Source organism: Macrotis lagotis, chromosome 1, assembly GCF_037893015.1.
Source record: "Macrotis lagotis isolate mMagLag1 chromosome 1, bilby.v1.9.chrom.fasta, whole genome shotgun sequence".
Lineage (NCBI taxonomy): Eukaryota > Metazoa > Chordata > Mammalia > Peramelemorphia > Peramelidae > Macrotis > Macrotis lagotis.
In genome coordinates this window covers 87,582,625-87,602,296 of record NC_133658.1, presented here as the reverse complement: position 1 = coordinate 87,602,296, position 19,672 = coordinate 87,582,625, and the positions used below count along the sequence as shown (strand labels likewise).

Here is a 19,672-nt window from a genome sequence, read left to right as displayed (position 1 = left end):
TGGCAAACCACTCCAGTATCTTTGCCAAGAAAATTCCAAATGGGGTCACAAAGAGTTAGTAAAAATAACTGAACAGTAACACAAGGTAGTGGAACTCCCTGTATTGATAGTCTTCAGAGTTCAGGGATGATATAGAGATGATTATTCTTTAGACCTAAATTGGAGTAGGTAATCTCTGACAGTTGTTCCATCTCTGATATTATTGAAGGCTATGATTATTTAATTATTTGAAGATAAGGGACTTGAAGTGTTCAGAGCTGCAATTATAATTTTGGAACTTACTTGCATGGAATATGTGAATATATGGATCCATAATTGAGGTATAATTGTTACTGTAGCTTAACCAACCCCAGTATAATGGTATAATCCTGGAGAAGCTTAACTCTCAAATCATTACCAATAACTTTACTGATTGCTTAATAATAGATTCTAACACCGTTTCTTGATAGTATTTATAATTCTAAGGCTACTTAACAGCAGTCATTAGGCAATAAAATCTAATATGCAAATCAGATCAGTCTCCAAATTTGTGTTAGAGTGAATATGTTTTATATAGAAATTTTTTTTCTGTATATGTTCTTTCTGAACAAGTATAGTCCCCTCGCAGGCATGGATGATGTTTTGATTTCATTCCTGTGCCTCCTGTCTAGTAAAGTTCTTTGTGTACTCCCAAGGTACTTCTGCTGGGATGACAGTATCAAGATTGTACCCACTTTATAAAAATAGTTTTTAAAATTAAAATCTATAGAACTCCTTTAGCATCTTGATGGGAAAAATCATTGAAATGAGAAAGAATGCATTGGCATAATTTTAATAGTATCCATTTGAACAAAAAAACGAGTTTTGAAAACAAAATCCCCAGAAATAGACTCATCTAAATAGGAAATTCAGATCATTACTTAAAAAAAACCCACTGGAATGAATATAATTATTGAATTCAATTCAGATGATAAAATTACTAAAATCAAGATAATACAAAATAGTCAATTATTTCAATCATATTAACAATTAACTCACATCATATATATTGATTATCAAAGGTTTCATTGCTATGTAGCAAAAAATTCTGTCTTCTGGAGATTCATTCAATCAAAGCTTTTAAAAACTGAAAACCTTCAGGGTTCTGATATAGGAGGTATTTATAAAGTATAGAATTTTCAATGGATTTAGGTACTCTAAGGGGAAAAATGACTAAGCATTTTATCATTAACTCTTTTACTGTTAAGTCTATCCAATTTTAGAGAAGGAAACTAAACAAAAATCCATGTTCATGTGTTTTTTTTTTTAAATTTAAAGAGTGATCAGTAAGATCACAGTGATTCACAGTGATTTGAATCACATGTGATTCAAAGAGTAAAATCTAAACTCTCAGTTTTTGCAAACTGCTTAATAATGGTTGTGAACAGGAATGTAAAGCATTCCTTTGGAACTTTTCTTGTTTTGGGTTGTTTTTTTTTCAAGGACTGTGAAACAGGAACTCATGACAATATCCCTATGATAATTGGGAATAGCTTACAATATTTCATTTCCCTTTAGCTCATTGACAGGATAAGAATATTTTGCCTTAACCTTGGATATATTTCATTTAAGTAGTTATGCTAAAAAGCTAATGTAGCAAATAGTCTCCAGATTCCTAATATGGTACCTCAATTTTGTCCCTTTTTTATCCCTAAAAAGTAAGGTTTAACATTTTGAATACGTATGTTTGTACTACAGAATATTGATATATTATTTAAGATGAGCAATAATGATAGAATTTTTAATTATAAAACTTTTGACAAATTTCGGAAAAAAAAAATCTCGTTTTTTCTTGTTTCCTTCACAGGCAGCGATACCATCTTTATCCAAGTTACACTTCCCCATGGCCCAAGTTAGTATATCTGGTTTAAGTCTCACCTTTAATACTTGCTATGGCTTTAGAACTCAAACCAAGTGTAACTTTTCCTGCTCAAACTTTCCTTGGTTCTGGCAACAGTGGTACCTGGCTTACAGCATCTTTTAAATGAGGCCTTTCCCCTATTCCTTTACCCTTGATAGTAAATTTTCTTCAATATTATTATTATCATTTCTATGAAAACTTCATTTTAAAGCAAAATATTAAAGGGATAAATTAAATATAGTTACTTTTATTTGTGAGGTCTACTCTTATTAATAGGTTTGTGTACTCTAATTTGAAAAAGAAAAGGAAGACTAACATTCATTCATTCATCATTAAATCAAAAGGTAGATTAATGCTGAGGTAGCAAAATTTAGTAGAAAGATCACTGCCCTGAAACTGGGCTATAATTCTGATTATGTCATTTAAATACACATCTCAGTTTCTCCTTCATTAAAATGTGAACTACCAAATATTCTTACATCACCATAGAACCATAATGAGGCTAAAGAAGATAATATTTGTGTAAATACCTTAACAAGAAAGGGGCCAAGGTATTTCTCTTGGGAAAAAACTAAGACTTTGAGAAGTTAAGTGTCTTGTCAAAAATCTCTCAGGAAATAAATGGCATAACCCAGATTCCTCTTGATATTGGTACCAGTATTTTTTTACTATAACTTCCAGACTCTCTATAGAATCCAATTATCCTGTTTTTAAAAAATTTTAAGGAAAATTTAAATCTGTATTTGTAATTTTTTTATGTTCTGAATAAAATAGTATTTAAAGTTGCAAGTCCTGAATTATAATTACTATAAAAGTTCCATTGTGATTTAACACTTCTAATTTTTATTTTAGGTCAATTGATGGGTCAATAAATCTACTAATTTAAAAATCATATAAGTGAAGGCTTTCTCAGTATAAATTCTAGTTTCTGAAAAGGAGCTTAAAAATCTAGTGTGATCCCCTAATTTTGCAGTTAGGAAAACTGAGGGAGATTTCTCCTGGGGGAGATTGCAACTTGGCCAAAGTTACACAGATACTATGGTCTTGTAATTTAATGAGTCAAAATTTACTTTTGAAATAAATTTATTAAACTTGATCTCTAAGAAAACATAACTGATCAAATACTTATGCTATAGAATACTAACAATTTATTATAAGTGTTTCTAGAGAGTCATGGAATTTTTATAGTTACAGAAGACCATGGGAATCATCTTTTCTAACCTCCCCAGTCTAGAAATGAAGAAACTAAGACCAGAGAAGTGCTCTGGGTCATACAAATTATTAAAAGTTTTATATGCCTCTTTTAATCTCAGTTTACCAAATGACTTTTTTTTAATCAAAATCAGTTACTTTTTGGTATAGTTGATATTTTTATTATTTGAGTGTGACCCCAGTGGTTCCAGGCTGATATAAAAGATTACTCTAAAACTAGAAATAATTAGCACTTGAATGTTTGCACATTGCTTTATACATATTTCCTTTTAAGCCTCAGAATAATGTATGATGTAGGACAGACAACTATTTATTATCCCTATTTTGAAGTCAGTCAGCAAGAATTTATTAAACCCTAGGTCTGGCAATACAGAGACAAAAGTGAAAGTCCCAACTATCAGGGATCAAGAGGTCAAATGATTTTCCTGTGACCATAAAACTAATAGGTGTCAGAAGCTAGATTTGAACCCAGGTCTTTCTTAATCCAAAACCTACAATTACCACTGCCTTATTTTTCTGTCAGTTCCACAACAATCTTAATATTAGGATTAGTGTATAATTCTCCCCCCTCATCTGGAGGGAAAGACTCATATTTAGAACATAGACAAAAGATGCCTTCTTCACACCTAAAATTATAGCACTTTTATCACTAGCTCTTAAAGTCTTTAACATTTCTTTGAAAAAATTGATAGGAAATAACATTGGAGGATTGAGGACCTTATCATTGAGAAAATTCCTGAGGACAACTTAGACTAGTCAGGAGCACAGCAATGCCACTAACTCCCTACCCATGCATCCAAGGGCTCTAACAGATTTTAACAGCCTGTCCCAACCAAAGATCTCAGAGGCCAGACTAAGTTGTATGGACTTTGCATCATGACTAAGAGTCTGGCTGTGGAAATGCTCTTTGTTCGTGAAGCAAAGATAGCAAAGTCTTTCTAATAAGGAACGCTTTTCTTAAAGCTGTGCTAAGAAATTTTTGCATGCTTAATAGCAATTTGCTTTAAAAGCAAATGAAGTTGGGTGATGGGTTTTTTGTCCTGCTTTCTTAAGATCATATGTTGGTACTACTGTGCATTTGCATTAATAAACATGAGCATAAACAATTTCAAGTTGTGCTTTTTCAGGGCTACTAAATCAAATCTGTCTCTTAAAAGCAACTTGTGTTTGAATGCCCAATAGGATCTGCTTCGGTATCCTCAATAAATTTAACCAAGAGCACTGATGAAATGCCCATCCCCCCGCCTGTGCCCCCAAGAAGACGACCAGAATCTGCCCCAGCAGAATCTTCTCCCTCTAAGGTAAAAGTGCAGGTGCTTGCTGTGGGAAAGGGGTGGCTTCCATTGCATTAGGTTGTTTATTTGTGCTTTGGGAGCAGGATATGGTGGGGAAGGAGGTTTCAAAGTCACATTTCATGAGTAAAGTCCTAGTATATTGAGCCATGTGGCATGATTCTCCTAGAATGGCCTCGAACACTTAGCAGCCAAGTCACTTACCACATTACAGAGGTAGGACTTGAATCCAGGTCTTTCTAACTCCAAGACTAGCCATACTGCCTCTCCCTCAGGCTTCCTAAGGCTTGAACAAGATCATAACCTGGGGCGGCTAGGTGGCGCAGTGGGTAGAGCACTGGCCCTGGAGTCAGGAGAACCTGAATTCAAATCTGGCCTCAGACACTTAATTAGCTGTGTGGTCTTGGGCAAGCCACTTAACCCCCATTGCCTTGCAAAAACCAAAATAAGATCATAATCCTAATAAAGGGACCCCAAGACTCTTAAATTTAAGTTATAGTCCCCCTTTGCCCCTTCTCCACCCATGTCTATCCTCCACACAGCTGCCAAACTGATCTTCTCAAAATTCAGGTCTCAAGAAGCTTCATAATACCTCTGCTCCAGAGCCAGACCATTGAACTTGCTCTTTGCTGAACACAGCAATCTCTCTCTACATGCTCCATCCTCCCTGCCTTCTAGATTGGTCTTGTCTGCTCAGTGCCTTTTCTAGTTCCCCTTGGGAGTCAGCCCCTCTCTCTAGTGTGTGTCTGTGTCTCTCGAGTATGTGTTTGTATGTGTATGTCTGTGTATCTATGCCTTTGTGTGTATCTGTATGTGTTTGCGTCTGTGTGTGTGTGTTCATTTGTTTATTTCTGATCAGTATCACATCAGGCCATTGAAAGGACTGTTTGTTTTTATCTTTTTAATCTCATTGGCTAGCATAGTGCTTGATACACAGTAGGAGCTTAATAAATGCTTCATTGATCTAATGAAAACAGGAAACAGTGATTTCTTTTCTTCCAACAGATTTATTCAGTCTTCCCCTAAACCCAAACCTCTAGGCCACACACCAGATTGAATATCATAGCGCAGCTCCATTAAATAGAAATGCTTCTTCCCCTCAGATAATTTGTAAAAAAAAAAAAAAAAAAAAAAATCTGATGCCTGATTTAAAGGAAATGTTATCATGATGGTGGGATTTTCTGTAAGTTATTTTCCTAAATCTCTAAATAGTAAATATGAAATGGGCTTTGAATTCAGAGTTTTTATTTGAATTTAGATTATCTTTATTTTGACATTCATTGTGTTTCCAGTCTGCATGGAGGTGTTTCATTGCATTATCACCACTACTTCATATAATGTTCATACTATATATACATTTTTGATCATCATATAAATTAATAATTAAATTAATGAATTAATAATTTTCTGGTTTATATCTTACATATTAGATTATGTCCAAACATTTGGATAGTCCTCCAGCAATTCCTCCTCGACAACCCACATCAAAAGCCTATTCACCGCGTTACTCTGACCGGACCTCGATATCAGACCCTCCAGAAAGCCCTCCCCTTTTACCACCACGTGAACCTGTGAGGACACCTGATGTTTTCTCCAGCTCACCACTACATCTACAGCCACCCCCTTTGGGCAAAAAAAGTGAACATGGCAATACTTTCTTCCCAAACAGCCCCTCCCCTTTTACACCACCACCTCCTCAAACACCTTCTCCTCATGGCACAAGGAGGCATCTCCCATCACCACCATTAACACAAGATGCGGACCTTCATTCCATCCCTGGGCCACCTGTTCCTCCACGACAAAGCACTTCTCAACACATCCCAAAACTTCCTCCAAAAACTTACAAAAGGGAGCACACACACCCATCCATGCATAGAGATGGACCGCCTTTGTTGGAGAATGCCCATTCCTCCTGAGTTCTCTTGTGCTGGGATCAACATTTTCCTGGCTCAAAGTCCATTGCTGGCAATGGATGCACTGAACCTGCCAGCACTGAGGAGTTGAAACATGTACTCCAAACACTAAATACTCTACTTTAAAATGCAGTATCCAGTGAATCGTAAGCGTGATATGTAGTATAAAAAGAATTGGATATTCCTGTTTGGAATACAGAAAAACTGATGTGGAGAAATTGGACAACTGATCGCACCTAGAAATGGGATAAAGGGACTTTTCTAGCCAATAGGCAGGAGTTGTGTTTGTGTATTGGTCTTTATCAACAAAGGGATAGAAAGTGTAGTCTGGTGTCCAGCAGGCCCATATGATAACAGTTTTTGTAACTCAAACATTATGCACTTTTTTTTAAATCTTAAACAGGGATCTTTTTATCCTTTTTTCATTTCCCTTTGCTTTATTCTCTCTATCTTAGAATATGTTCTTGAAAACCATTAAGAGGACTGTGATGAAGATCTGTGGTACCTAACCTTGTTTATAACCAAGGCAGAGCACTGTACTGCAGTCCTGTTTACAGATTCTAAGGGAGAGTCAATAACTAAGGTGAATTTATGTTTTCCCTTCATATATGTGTCCTTTATCCACTCATTGGTGCATATCTGAACCTACAGTACTCATGGTTTTTATATAGTACTGGCAGTATTCTCACTGACCATCTTCAGAATAGCAACACCCCCAACTCCACCCCAGTATGCACTAATTTCCAGGACCGATTGTACTGCAGTCAAATGTCGAAGTGTTGCTCACTTTTTTACTGTCAACAGAAGTGAAACCAAGTTAAATGTACTGTAGACCATATGGGCCCAACTTTGCCCTTTTTCCAAAGCCTACATTTAATGGGATCTTTTCCAAACAGTGAGTATGTGATTGTTTCCCTAAGAACAGAAAAGCAAAAAAGCAGGTAATAGAAGAAGCCACCTCTCCACTGGTAGAAGAGTTTCAAGCCCATGTGTTTTCTGAGGAGATGAGGGAGACAGAGTACCAGCGCTTGCGTTTCCCACTGGGAACTTCATGGTGCTCCAAAGTCAGCATTTTGAGCTCAAAAGCCTGGTTCTTTAATAAGGATTTTTTGTGCAACCAGATGATAAATAGCACCCATGTTGCCAGAGCAACATTATAGAATGCAGCTAGGAATTGAAATAGGAGCCATATTTGACATGAGTCCTGCTCTTGTAGCCTCTGGTTTTTATTTGTCACTTTAGGGCCACTTAAAAGTGCAATAATTGGGGAGAATACACGTTTAGTGATGCAAAAGGATAGAGATGGTCAGAAGGAAGTTCATAATTGGCTGAACTTACCAAAAACTGTTTTCTGGTAGAATTAAAAAACTTGGAAGTCACTGAAATAAATAGGAGATAGTTTAAATGACAAAAATGTGTGTTCATGTTTCTAGAATAAACTTATGATATTATATACATCAATCACCATATTTATTGACTCTCCCTCATACAGTGATTAGGATGGGTACCTGGGCTTCACCAAAGAGGTACTTTTTTTTTCTCTTTTAAAAAATAATTATAGTGCCAGTCCACAAAGGATTTTTTTGTTATTTTATTTTGGTTTTGGTTTTTGTTGCGTTGTTTTTGTTGGGCTTTTTGTTTGTTTTTTTTTTTGTTTTGTTTTATTTTGCCAGAAAGCATAATAGGGTATTAATTGCCTTCTTCACATAAGGAACAATGAAAGTCTTATGTCATTAAATGACAGTGGAAATGAAAAAAATAATGCTATTGTCAAATATACTATTCACTTTTAGGAGACTGTTAATCTACACTAGTTTGTCACCTTCCCCACCCCACCCCCAAGGTTTACTGATAATCCATTTCATGGCTCATAGCTGTCCTGCTTTTAATGAGGCCATGGAAATGCAGGCACTCAATGTGAAGAGGATCACTTGCTGGGCATCAATGACAGGTGTCATGCTTTTTGATTAACAGCTGAGTAACCGGCATAGCAAGATGACCTTGGCAGTTGCTTCAATCATGTGTATATAGTGAATGTTACATAAATATACTTGGCAGGTTCATTTTAATTTAATGAAATAAAGATGCAGATATTTCATTTGGCTGTTATACATTAAATTATTATATTGACAAATATTTCTTATTTCTCTCTTTTGGAAAGCAAAACACTAAAAGCAGCTAAAAAGCACATGTGGTACGCCTTTGTTTCTAATTCAGGATGTCTATGTCTTTAATGGCAAAAGAGAAGCTCGAGTTGGGCACATTAAAGAAAAGTTTGGGTGGAATAAGATTATTGTTAACTTGTAAGGGGAATTTTGTAAGTTTTAACATTTTCCAGGCACCATGTATGCAGTTTGTTAAAGTTTGTCTTAAACATACCACCTTTCTTAAGGTCTTTTGATATATCAAAATTAGACATGAGACAACATCTACCCTCATCATTAGTTATCCTACTACGGCTTATCCATTCAACATGTGGACTGCTTTTCTGATTCTAACAAAAACTGTGACAGTAATGCATGCCAGATATTGATTTATTTTTTAAGAAAAAGCTTTATTAATCTCCAATATAATGTCTATGAAATGTGCAGTATCTCATCCTTATTTAGTGAGTCAGGAATTCATTAGTATCTGCATGTTTCATCTGTGGCTACATGAAGCAACATTTCAGCAACACAGTCAACACTGTTGACCATGCCAGTGGGGGCATTTTTAGCAGTGACACATCATGGTGGAAAATGACTCTCTTAATCATTTTCTCTGGTGTTCAATAGATCAGCATAGCGTCTACACCATGATCATACAGTTTTAGTTTTCAAGTTCCAGAAAATTGATTCTATCATCATTAAACAGCACATCTTATCATGGGTAGATCATGTCCAATTGTTAGAATTGAATCCCTTTTATTTAATGTATGTAACATTTCTATTTTGCTAATTTTCCTTTTAAAAAAATTCCCTTAAAAATTCAGTCACAAGTTCATCTTGGGTACAGACTGTCTGTTAGACCACAACAAAATAATTATTGTGGCTTCAAGCATTAATCTATTAATAAATGCATAATTAATTGGTTTGAATATAGACTGTACTTTTCCCAAAAAATCTGGTTTTATGAAACAATCAGTATTATTTTTTTACAAGACAAATGTATTTTTTTTTCCTTTCAGAAAGATCTCTCTTTCGTTGGGGCGAAAGAGGTTAGGAAACCTATATTCAAACCAATTCTGGTAAGAAGTACATATTCAGAAGCTCTCATCATTTTAAACCATGCCTCATATCCTCAGTGCACACTCTCTGTCTCTTGCCCTCATCCTGCTTTCCTTCTAAGATAACTCTTCTCCCAAGTAGGCCCTTCCCCATTAGACATTAAGAAGAGCTACTTTAGGGCCCATCCACATCAGTGATAAATACAGTGGTTATTCATTTTGAACAAGATGATGTAACCCCCTCACATCACTCTGCCTTTCAAAAAACAAAAATGCTGATCTGAGGCTCAAGCCAGATGTCAAAAAGGCAAGGCTCTAAAAATAGTTAAGTGCATTTTCGTGTCATATGAAAATTCAGAATGCTATGAAGAATTCCAATTGGTTGTCCTTAGGTAAGGGTAATGACACAAATAAACAGATAATAGGATTACCTTTAATAACTCATAAACAATTGAGTGATCTAGAGAAGCTTCATCTGGGTAAAGAAATATCTCTGAACAGATTATTAATGCAGCACCACAGACTACAGATTACAAATCCATCATATGCCTTCTGGGAGAGCATCAATCTTCCAAACCTTATTTCAAAATATGGAGCATTCTTTTTTCCAGCAGGAAAAAAAAAAAGACCTGCCTATGAATGTTTCATTAACCTTCAATAGTGAAACAGTGTGGCCAAATCTTTATATTTCATTTTATCTTTGATAGGCTGATAACCATTCAGCATAATAAGATTACATTTGTTTTTAAAAACCATCATCTGTATGATTTTGGAAACACAAGTATATGAAAATCATAGATTTCTGAATGCATTGCCAGATTCAAGATTAATTCTACATTTTTGTTCTCAAGAACACACTTCCAGGAAACATAAAGGAACAAACAATTACGTAATTTGAAGTTGTCAGACAACAAATTACTGTGTTGATAAATTATTGTGCATCTAATAATGTGGTTGTTTACTGATTCTATTTTCGAAAGAATGGTTCCTCCCAGAATGGTCCCATGAACAAATGTAACTTGCAGTTGTGGTTTTGTTGTCGTTTGTTGCTACTGTTTTCATATATGTGGAAAATGGTCTTATGTCACAAAAAATCAGTTGGGATGTATGATCACTAACATCTTGCTGCACTTGGGAAGCTGATTGTACTTTAACTATGTATTTCTCATCAATGCAGTTATAATTTATACCAGTGGCTCTATAATAAGTATATTCCAACTGTACTCATTTGGGAAACTGTCTTCTTTTATAATCACAAAGGAACAAAAGTAAACATTTGTTCTGAGATATTCTGCTGCTGTGAATGGTTCACTTAAACATGTCTTCATGTCTCTTCTCAACTCTCCCCTATTGGTGTCAGGACAAAGGAAGAGTTTTGCTATGTCTTTTTTCTTTTGGTTAAAGAAAGAAGATTGGGGAAGGGTGATGTATAAGTCAATGTATTTCTTTAATATTTTTTGCTTTTTAAGTATCACATTTCGAACTGTTAGAATCATTTCAAAATGCTTGAAACATGGGCCGTGAAGAAGTCATTTTAGGTCTTTAAAAAATCATGTGGCTCATACAAAAGAAAATGTAACACCCAACAGCACTTGTAACTTGTTTTGTAAGTTTCATGCCTTATTTTCCATTTTTGACACCTTAAAGTGCATTTTCTGTCAACTGTGAGCAAACTCCCCTTTTGCCTTTAATGAAAATAGTGCATTAAGTAGCCAACTGCTGGGAAATTGCAAAGGTGAACTCTTAAGGGCAGCCCCCTCGGCCTGTCCCTCAGTAAGCCTGGACAAATGACGGATGGGACGTCATAGGCTTGTATGACGACATGGAGACAGAGCCTGTGCAAGATGCATGCCACTTTCCGTAGCTGCCAAATGTGCCTTTTATTAAGAACATCTGTAATTTTTTTTTTCAAATCAAAAGTCAGCATTTGGGGGCAGGGAATACCTGGGGTGCAAATATCTGGTAAGCCTACCAGAGAACAAGCCTTTTTCTTTTGTTCAAGGGACTTGTGCAAATTTAAGTCAAGAAGCATTTGTATAGATATGTGTGTTTGCCCTTTTTTTAATGGCATGGTTATTAGCAATGCTAGTGAAAAGAAGACAAAAAAAGCTGTCGGACTTAACTTGATGTAAGAACAATGTGATGATCTCCAACTGGCATGTCTTAATATGGCCTATGTACCTAATCATGCCTATAGGTAATATTTGTATTCTGTGTCTGCAGCAGTATTGGGTTTGCATTTAAAGTGGTGGAAATAATGGCTGTTATTTTTCTGGCATTATTAAGATATGTTCTAAAAATAAAATTTTAAAAAAAAAGTCTCATATAGCCCACGGGTGTATTATTTGTCTATAATTTCAGTGGCCAGTTTTAAAAATCATTGTTTTAGTGGTTTACATTCAGTCTCTATTTGTCATCAAGATATAATATGGAAAGTAATTTTCCCTGTCCTTCCTTCCTTTTACCCAATACCTTATATCAAGGTATTATGAGGGGGAAACCAGACAGTGTTTATCTTGTATTAAATTACTATGATATATTTTTTAAATATTCTTCTAAGAAAGTGTTGAAAATTATATAGATCTTACTCTTAAATGTCTCAACTGAAGTCCTACTCAAATGCTTCATCATGGAGTGGTGTTATCCCTAGATTCTTGAAACCTATGAGCATGAGTTCAGTAGGGCTGTGCAACAAGTTCTAGATTCTAAATATGGAACCAGCAATAGGTTATATGGTGCCTCTCTGGTTTCTTGTTTGTTATATTCAGCACTGGCCCAAGTTCAGAAAAGCACATCCACCAGAAGACTGGGTAACACTGATGAACATTCAAGAAGACCGTCTCTTTACCTTTTTTACCTTTATTACACAATGCCCTTCACTCGTTCTACACTCCAGCCAAACTTCTTATTGTACTCATCTTCCATCTCCATCTCTTTGCATGTTCTGTCCCCGTTACCTCCCCTGAATTCCCAACTTCCTTCAAGGCTTAGCTCAAATGCCACCTTCTCTAGAGGAAGCCTTTCCTAAACCTCCCCTCCCGCCACTACCAGATGACAATGTCTTCTACAAATTTTCCTTGTACAAGTTTTGCTTTATCCCTATGTATATATACTGTCTCCCTTCACTAGATTGTAAGCTTCTCAAGGGCAGGGCCCCTCATAATTGTTTTTGTATCCCCAATGCTTAGCATATAGGAGATGCTTGGTAAATGTTTGCTGATTGATTTGAAGCAACTGTGTGAATTCATCTGCAGAAAAAATACCCACATCAACAAAATTACAGAACTTCCAAGTACCCAAATATTCTCAGGTAAGCAGGGTTCCACAAATCATTCCATGTTGGTCCCAGTTCAGGGTTAGAACCTCAGAACTCCTCTAGCTAATTCACAACTCTCCAAGAATTCTGTCTTCATTTGAAGATATCTAGTGAGAGAAATAATGCATTATTTTCCTCTAAGAGTTCATTCCATCCTGAAATGGATCAATAATTTTACAATATTTCCTTGCAAAAAGCCCAAGTCTGCTATTCTACTCTGAAACTAAACAGAACAAGTCTCTTTGCTCTTCTGAGAAAGGAATTATATCTCACCTTTTGCAGACCAAACATCTCCAGTTCCATCCTAACTATTCTATAGGAATATGCCACACCTTATTTATCTATTTATATATAATTTGTGCTACTTAAGCAGGGGCCTTTGGAGGAGTGGGAGATGCCATGGTCCACTCATCCACTTTCAGTATTAATTGGATGCCCAATACCTGCTAACATCTTTTCACTGGAAGGTATTCATTTAGACCAGGGATGAATCATGCAGACATATTTTTGTTGTCATTTTTTTAACAGGAGATGGCAGGGAGAACTTGAACAACAGGATAAGTGAGAGAGAGATGTGTGGAATATAAAACAGTGAAGCTGCCCTAATGACATGTTGCAGTTTACACCCTTGTTCTCTATCAAGAAACAGTAAACATAGAGGGTATTTTCTAAATACTTCCATCCCTCAAGCTTTAAGAACATAAGGATGCCAGTTTAAGTTGAGTCGGGGTTTCTGAGTGAGATGATTCCCCCTTCCGTCTTCTCCAAATTATATAGACAAATAGAAATGAAGTAAATGATTTGTCTATAAAAATCACACAGGTGATTTTATGGAATCCACATCCAGGTTCTTTTGACACCAATTCCAGTGTTCTTTCCTCTACACAGGGTATCAAATACCAACCTGCTGGCCATAAGCCCAAATCAGATTAATACTGAGACTGTTAAGTGAGGGGAGGAGTGAGGACGGAGAGTTGTCTTTATGTTCTCTCTTTTTATTAATTACTCAACTCATTTATTCATACCCCACTCCCTCCTTTCTTGGATTCTCCAGAGAGAAAAAGAAAAGAAATGGAAATGTATGTGGATGGGGAACCAACCTTAGAGTCAAGATCTCACTTCAAATCCAACATCTATTATCTTCTGCCTTTTTGACTCTGGGCAAGTCATGTAACCTTATAACTTCTCAGTGCTCAAAGCAATATTCAAAAATTATAGGAAAGGTGCTAACCTACAATGGCAGAGTTTCTTCATCTGGAAATTCTCTTTACCAATGGTCTGAAAGCTATCCCTCTATAATCAAATGCAGGTAAGTAATTTTAAAACCATTTAGCCTTAATCTTCTGAAGAGAGGCAGTGTGTCATTGCAGATAGAGAACTGGCATTAAAGCCACCTCCTCCAACTCACACTGGCTGTTTGACTGGATAAGTCACAGAAGGTACTAACCTGCATTGGTGGAGCTAGTTTACTTAACTGGGAGTTTCCTAGAGTAATGAAATCCTGATCCAATTCCTCTCCTTTCTGTATTCTACAGACCTACAGAAAAAGGGTCTGGCACTAGCAGAGACCATGTACAGAAATGTTAGGACCGGTATGGTACTGTCACCCCTCCAGTCATCTAAAAACTAAATCTGAATTATGTTAAATTGAAGTCTTTCCCACTCATACTTTTCTTAAGTGGAGATAGTACTATCTCTATTCTCATTCCTGTAATGACATATGAGAAATCAATAAATCTCAATAGTCTGACCCTTTCTTTTCTTTGACCTCCAGCCAGAGCACATAATGGTTCAAAGTCTCATAAATTATTTAAACTGGATAGGATCTTCAGAGATCATTTTTTTGACTTGACCTCATGATTTAAGAGAGGAAAATGTGACCATTTGGTTAAAAGTTCAGGGCTTTCCAACATCCCCATTGGTGGTATTGATGACCTGAGTTCTGATTAAATTGATTGTGTCTGTGTTAAAATACATTTGGCTATTACCCTAAACTCAAACCTAAGGAGGCACAAGGAGCCACTTGAAAATGAGAACATACATCAGTGGCCAGTTCCTGGTTTCCACCATATTTTTATTTCAATTATAGTTAAAATATTTTTCCTTTCAGAAATAAGAGGGAAAAAAAGGTCAAATTCTTTGTCATATTAAGTGATATACAAAAAACAAATGAGGAATGCTTTTCAGAGCCATCTTTGCCTGTTAGTCATGCTCACATCCACTGTCACTATTACAGGCTGAAGACATAGTCAGTGCCCACAAAGAACTAGTTGAGTAGATGGGACACCTCCCAACTGCCTCATAGCATTGCCATGCTGCAAAACTTAAAGCATTATATCTGTATAAGACATTATTAAAAGGAGGCAATTGTGATACAGTGGGCAGATTCCTAGAATTATCCTCAAAACACGTGGAATTGAATTTTGACATCCACTGGGGTAGGTGATCTTGATAACAGAAAACTCCCTGAACCTCAGTTTCTTCACCTGTAACATGGCGGGGGGGGGGGGGGGCACTCCTCCATCCTCTGGAGAGTTGTGGTTAGGATTGGTGTCAGACTGATACTTGGATTAATGAAAAGAGAGGTAATAGGAGGTAGTATATACTAGTTACTCATAGGAGCCCATGTAGATAATATATTGTGCCTGAGCTTAGCAAAAGAATAATTACAAAATCCAGAGTAGTTACAGAGGAGACCTCATAGAAGACTAAAATGATAGAAGGAAGGGAAAAGAGTTTAAGTTTAAGGTACAGCAAGTGGGAACAGGCATGGTGTGTGAGTAGTTTGACTAGAAAGTTTGTGTTCATAAGTAAGTAGTGGGAAACAGCATCAGAGATATAAGTGGCTACCAAATTGTGAAAAGCTTTGAATGTCAAACTCAGAAATTTGCATTGTGATCTGCAAATAATAACACTGAAGGTTTATGAGGAGGAAGATGAAAACTAAAGCAGCATTTTAGGAAGATTTAAATACAGGATGTTTGTTAAATATTTTTAATAGACCAGAGAGGGAGGGGCTTGGAGGCACTGAGAGCAATTATTCAGCTGTAGCAATAGTTCATGAGAAGGTAAGAGACTGGGCTAGAGATGGTATTATATTAAGTGTCATGTTCATGTTCCAATTGTATGAAAGAAATCTTATCATTGAAATTGATTGTGCTGAAGGTTTAACATCATGCTATTTTAAGATGAAATTTTAGGAATGGACAGAATTTTCAAAACTTTCCCAAGGTGGTTTATCCGTTTTGACTGTAAGCAGAAAATGAGAGAAGAAATAAGTTTGTATTTTGGAGATGATTCAAATTAGACAAAATTAGCTTCCCTTTTTTTTCTATTTCCAATCCATTTAGTATTAGTATATTATTCATGTACTAACAGAAATCTATTTTTCTGATATAGTAGTAACAAGTTATTTTTATGAAAAATATAGTCAATATCAGGTAAAAGAATTATGACAGTATGGCTAAAAATCTCACATCCAAATGAAATACAGATACTTTCAAATCCTTGGCAATTTGTTCATTTTGGGTTCTAAGCTATGTTGTGTTTGAAAAATCAATTCTAACTGTTGGGATATTGCCCAAATAGGGATTGTGTTCAACATTTTCTAAGCTAGTAAGAACTAATATGTTCCTGCTACTTCATTATCTGTAACTTTCCAAGGAAAACAATCAAGTTTTACATTATTCCACTTTTTTTCATCTGAAGCTAATAATATGAGCCTGAATATGCCCTTTTAAGCACCTCCCACATTGGACACATTTATTGTGGAAATATTGCCTTTTCACCAGACAATTGCCATCGGCCTTTTAGCAGTAAAATACCATAACAAGAAGAATAGGCTACTCCTGAAGGGTAAAGTCTAGCATTCCCAGACTTGATGGATCTTATTCTGAATGTGTGTGTAGGAATCCAAGAAGGTAAATTATGCTAGGTATTGTCAGGCTCACCCTTTCCTTTTTTCCCACTAGGAGAAAGTACATGAAGTGACCCTAAAGCATTCATTAGCTGCCAGTGTTCATCATGAACTCCAGTTCCACCAAGATAATCTTTACATCAATAATAATGGGGGTGAAACACAACCAAATGGTCTTTGGATTGCTTTCGTCCCCCAAGGTCTAATCTGGAACATATTGACTTTTACCTTAAAATGCCACTGGGATTAATACCATGATTCTTCAGTCAGAAAATTCAAGTTTTCTACCTTTTCCTTTTGAAGATGGCCTATTAGGCATTCCGCAACTTCTCTATAATTCTTTTTTTTTTTAAGATTTTTCAAGGCAATGGGGTTAAGTGGCTTGCCCAAGGCCACACGGCTAGGTAATTATTAAGTGTCTGAGGCCAGATTTGAACCCAGGTACTCCTGACTCCAAGGTCAGTGCTCTATCCACTGTGCTACCTAGCCACCCACTATAATTCTCTTTATGAAAAAAGTCTATAATGCAATCATTCACCTACATGAATGTTCCGAATTAGCCGGATAATATATTCCTAGTATTTTGAGTTCTTGGGAGGACAGATGACAAAATGGTTTGAGTTGGTCTTAACATGATATATAATTTAAACACACTGAAGATCAGTTCATAGGCCAAACGCTTAGCAAACATAAAATTCATATCCATGTTTAATATGAATGTGTCCAATGTTATATTTGGGGCACAATTTCAAAGTGGAAGGTTTTTGTTTTTAAAAATTTCAAACTAATAGTGTCTTTGTCTATTGTTGGTTCTTTCAATGAGGAAGACCTCACAAATTCTTCATTCCTTTTCTCACAAATGTCCAGGCATGGAATTCAGCTTTATTCACAGACTAGTCTTCATCTCTTGTCAACAATTTGCAGGTGGATTTGTTTTCAAATGCAAATATTTAGATCAATAGCTCTTCATTAATAATTTATACATTAAAGACTTTATATAGATATACGTGCACAGATGTATACACATAGACACTGTCCATCTTTGTCTCAACACATGACAATAAAACTTTACATATGTATTACACAGCAGTTCCTTGGTCAAGGTCATTTGCAAGAGCAAGTTGGTTTCTGAAGAGATCTTGTTTGGTGGGTGAAGGATCCATTGAGGGGTTTTCATTAGTTTTTTCCCTGTATTCTGTTCCACTGGACCTAAAATCTCAGCACACAGATAAAGTACAGGTTGATTTGGGTTTAATTGTTTTAGAATATTCTATCTATACCAAACTGTTTGGTATTTGTCAAACTCATGTTGCCGCTTGGATCTAATATAATGTTTAATTTTCCTAGCTTCACCCAAAGGGTAAGTTGATCTGGCATTTTCAGAATATAAGGTAAGAGAGTAACTTGTACTGTGTCTGAAGGAGGGAGCCTTGAAAATGACTTCTGGTCATAATTATTGTGGAGGGATGGGGAAGTATCATGTAAAATAGCACTATCCTGGTGCAAAGAAAAGCTCAAACAAGTCAAGGATTCCTATTTTGAGGTTGGCCTAGCACAACTAGTACTCAAGTTATCAAAGCTTTGAGTTAATTGGGATCCAAACCTGAGGTATTTAAAAATCCTAGAGTTCATTGTTTTCAGCCAAGACTACCCCAAATTCTCTCTATGGAGTTTTAAATGTTTTTGTTTGTTTTGTTCTTTATACATATATATATATATATTACAAACTCTTACTTTGGTTTATTTTTTTAAAGACAGATTTATTGAGGACGGTCATGCATATATGCTATACATGATAAAGTGAAGAAATGTGAGTACAATAATCAAATTGAGGAGATACCATAATCTCAACCACCATCAAGGAGACCAAGCCCAATAGTCAACAATTCAAATAAATCCAATCAAGTCCCCAGGCGAGGGCACATTCTTCCATTTTCTTGGTTAAATCAGATGTAGAATGGACTCCAGCTCTGCACTGTCTACAAGTTGATCCTGTCAGAAGTGCCTGGAAGGGGAGGGGCTCTAGAAATTGCCTCTGATAAACCATACTGGGATCATTTATCAAGCTTAAATCTGGGGTTAGAAATTAGAAATCCTGCCCAATAACTAGGAACCAATAAGAAAGATCTAACTCAATGTATACTTAAGGGATTTCAATGTTAAAAATAAGGTTCCTTGGCCAAAACTCCTAAACCAAATTCTCCTAAAACCAAACTCCTTAAACAAATTCTCCAAATGTAGAGGCTGAGTCAGGTATAGTTCCATAATTCAAAGGGAACAGCAACTGACCCTTGTTGTTTTTTCCAATCAAATTCTAAAGGTCCTAACCATTGTTGCTAAAGAATTTACGTTTTTAGTTTTTTTTAGTTATCTTTTTTTAATTAATCTTGATATAGCTCATTTATTTATGTTTTTCAAGGCAAGAAGCAAGGCCAACACAATAATTAACATCCTGATGATTGGAAACTTCCAGATGATTGACCAGATTGTTCTACTCATTTTATTGTGTTATTTTGAGGGGAAAGTCTGAGTCTCCATGATTTCCATCTAACATTGGTAAGACCCACCATTCCCATAGTTCATTCACTCGCCAAATCCCATTTTAGAGGAAAAAAAGGCTATTCTACATCTCTACACCTATGTCTTTGGGGCCCATCAATTCCCCAGCATACTGAAAATTAGCTCCTCAGATTTACAAATCCTATTCCTTTCCCCAGTTTTAGTACTCTCTAAAATACCCCCAAATCCTGTGTTTTTCACTCTCTCATTAATCCCAGCCTCCTCCTGATTGAATTCACCCCTAGAGATAGCAGCTATGCAGAAAATATCCACAACTACATCTTTTGAACCATTTCATTCCTGTGCCTCATTTTGCATTAACTAAGAAACTAGGGAAGCCTACTATTCAACCCACATTTTTAAGCCTCCCCACATCACTC

The 19,672-nt window shown here is 36.1% G+C and overlaps 2 protein-coding genes across 3 annotated transcripts in view; one reads left to right on the top strand and one right to left on the bottom strand.

The window, feature by feature from the left end:
- The window catches only part of SOS1 (SOS Ras/Rac guanine nucleotide exchange factor 1), a 180,315-nt gene extending 168,854 nt beyond the window's left edge, over positions 1-11,461 (top strand). Inside the window, exons 21-23 of one of the 2 annotated variants that reach the window (XM_074204271.1) lie at positions 1,826-1,870; positions 4,274-4,392; positions 5,814-11,461. In XM_074204271.1, the coding sequence (XP_074060372.1) occupies positions 1,826-1,870; positions 4,274-4,392; positions 5,814-6,299 (650 nt within the window). In that variant the 3' untranslated portion in view covers positions 6,300-11,461. The remainder of the gene's footprint in view (positions 1-1,825; positions 1,871-4,273; positions 4,393-5,813) is intronic. The other variant, XM_074204280.1, reaches the window with a different exon arrangement.
- Positions 1,019-19,672, bottom strand: part of ARHGEF33 (Rho guanine nucleotide exchange factor 33) — an 80,197-nt gene continuing 61,543 nt past the window's right edge. Inside the window, exon 16 of the mRNA XM_074204291.1 lies at positions 1,019-17,942. Within this exon, the coding sequence (XP_074060392.1) occupies positions 17,813-17,942 (130 nt within the window). The 3' untranslated portion in view covers positions 1,019-17,812. The remainder of the gene's footprint in view (positions 17,943-19,672) is intronic.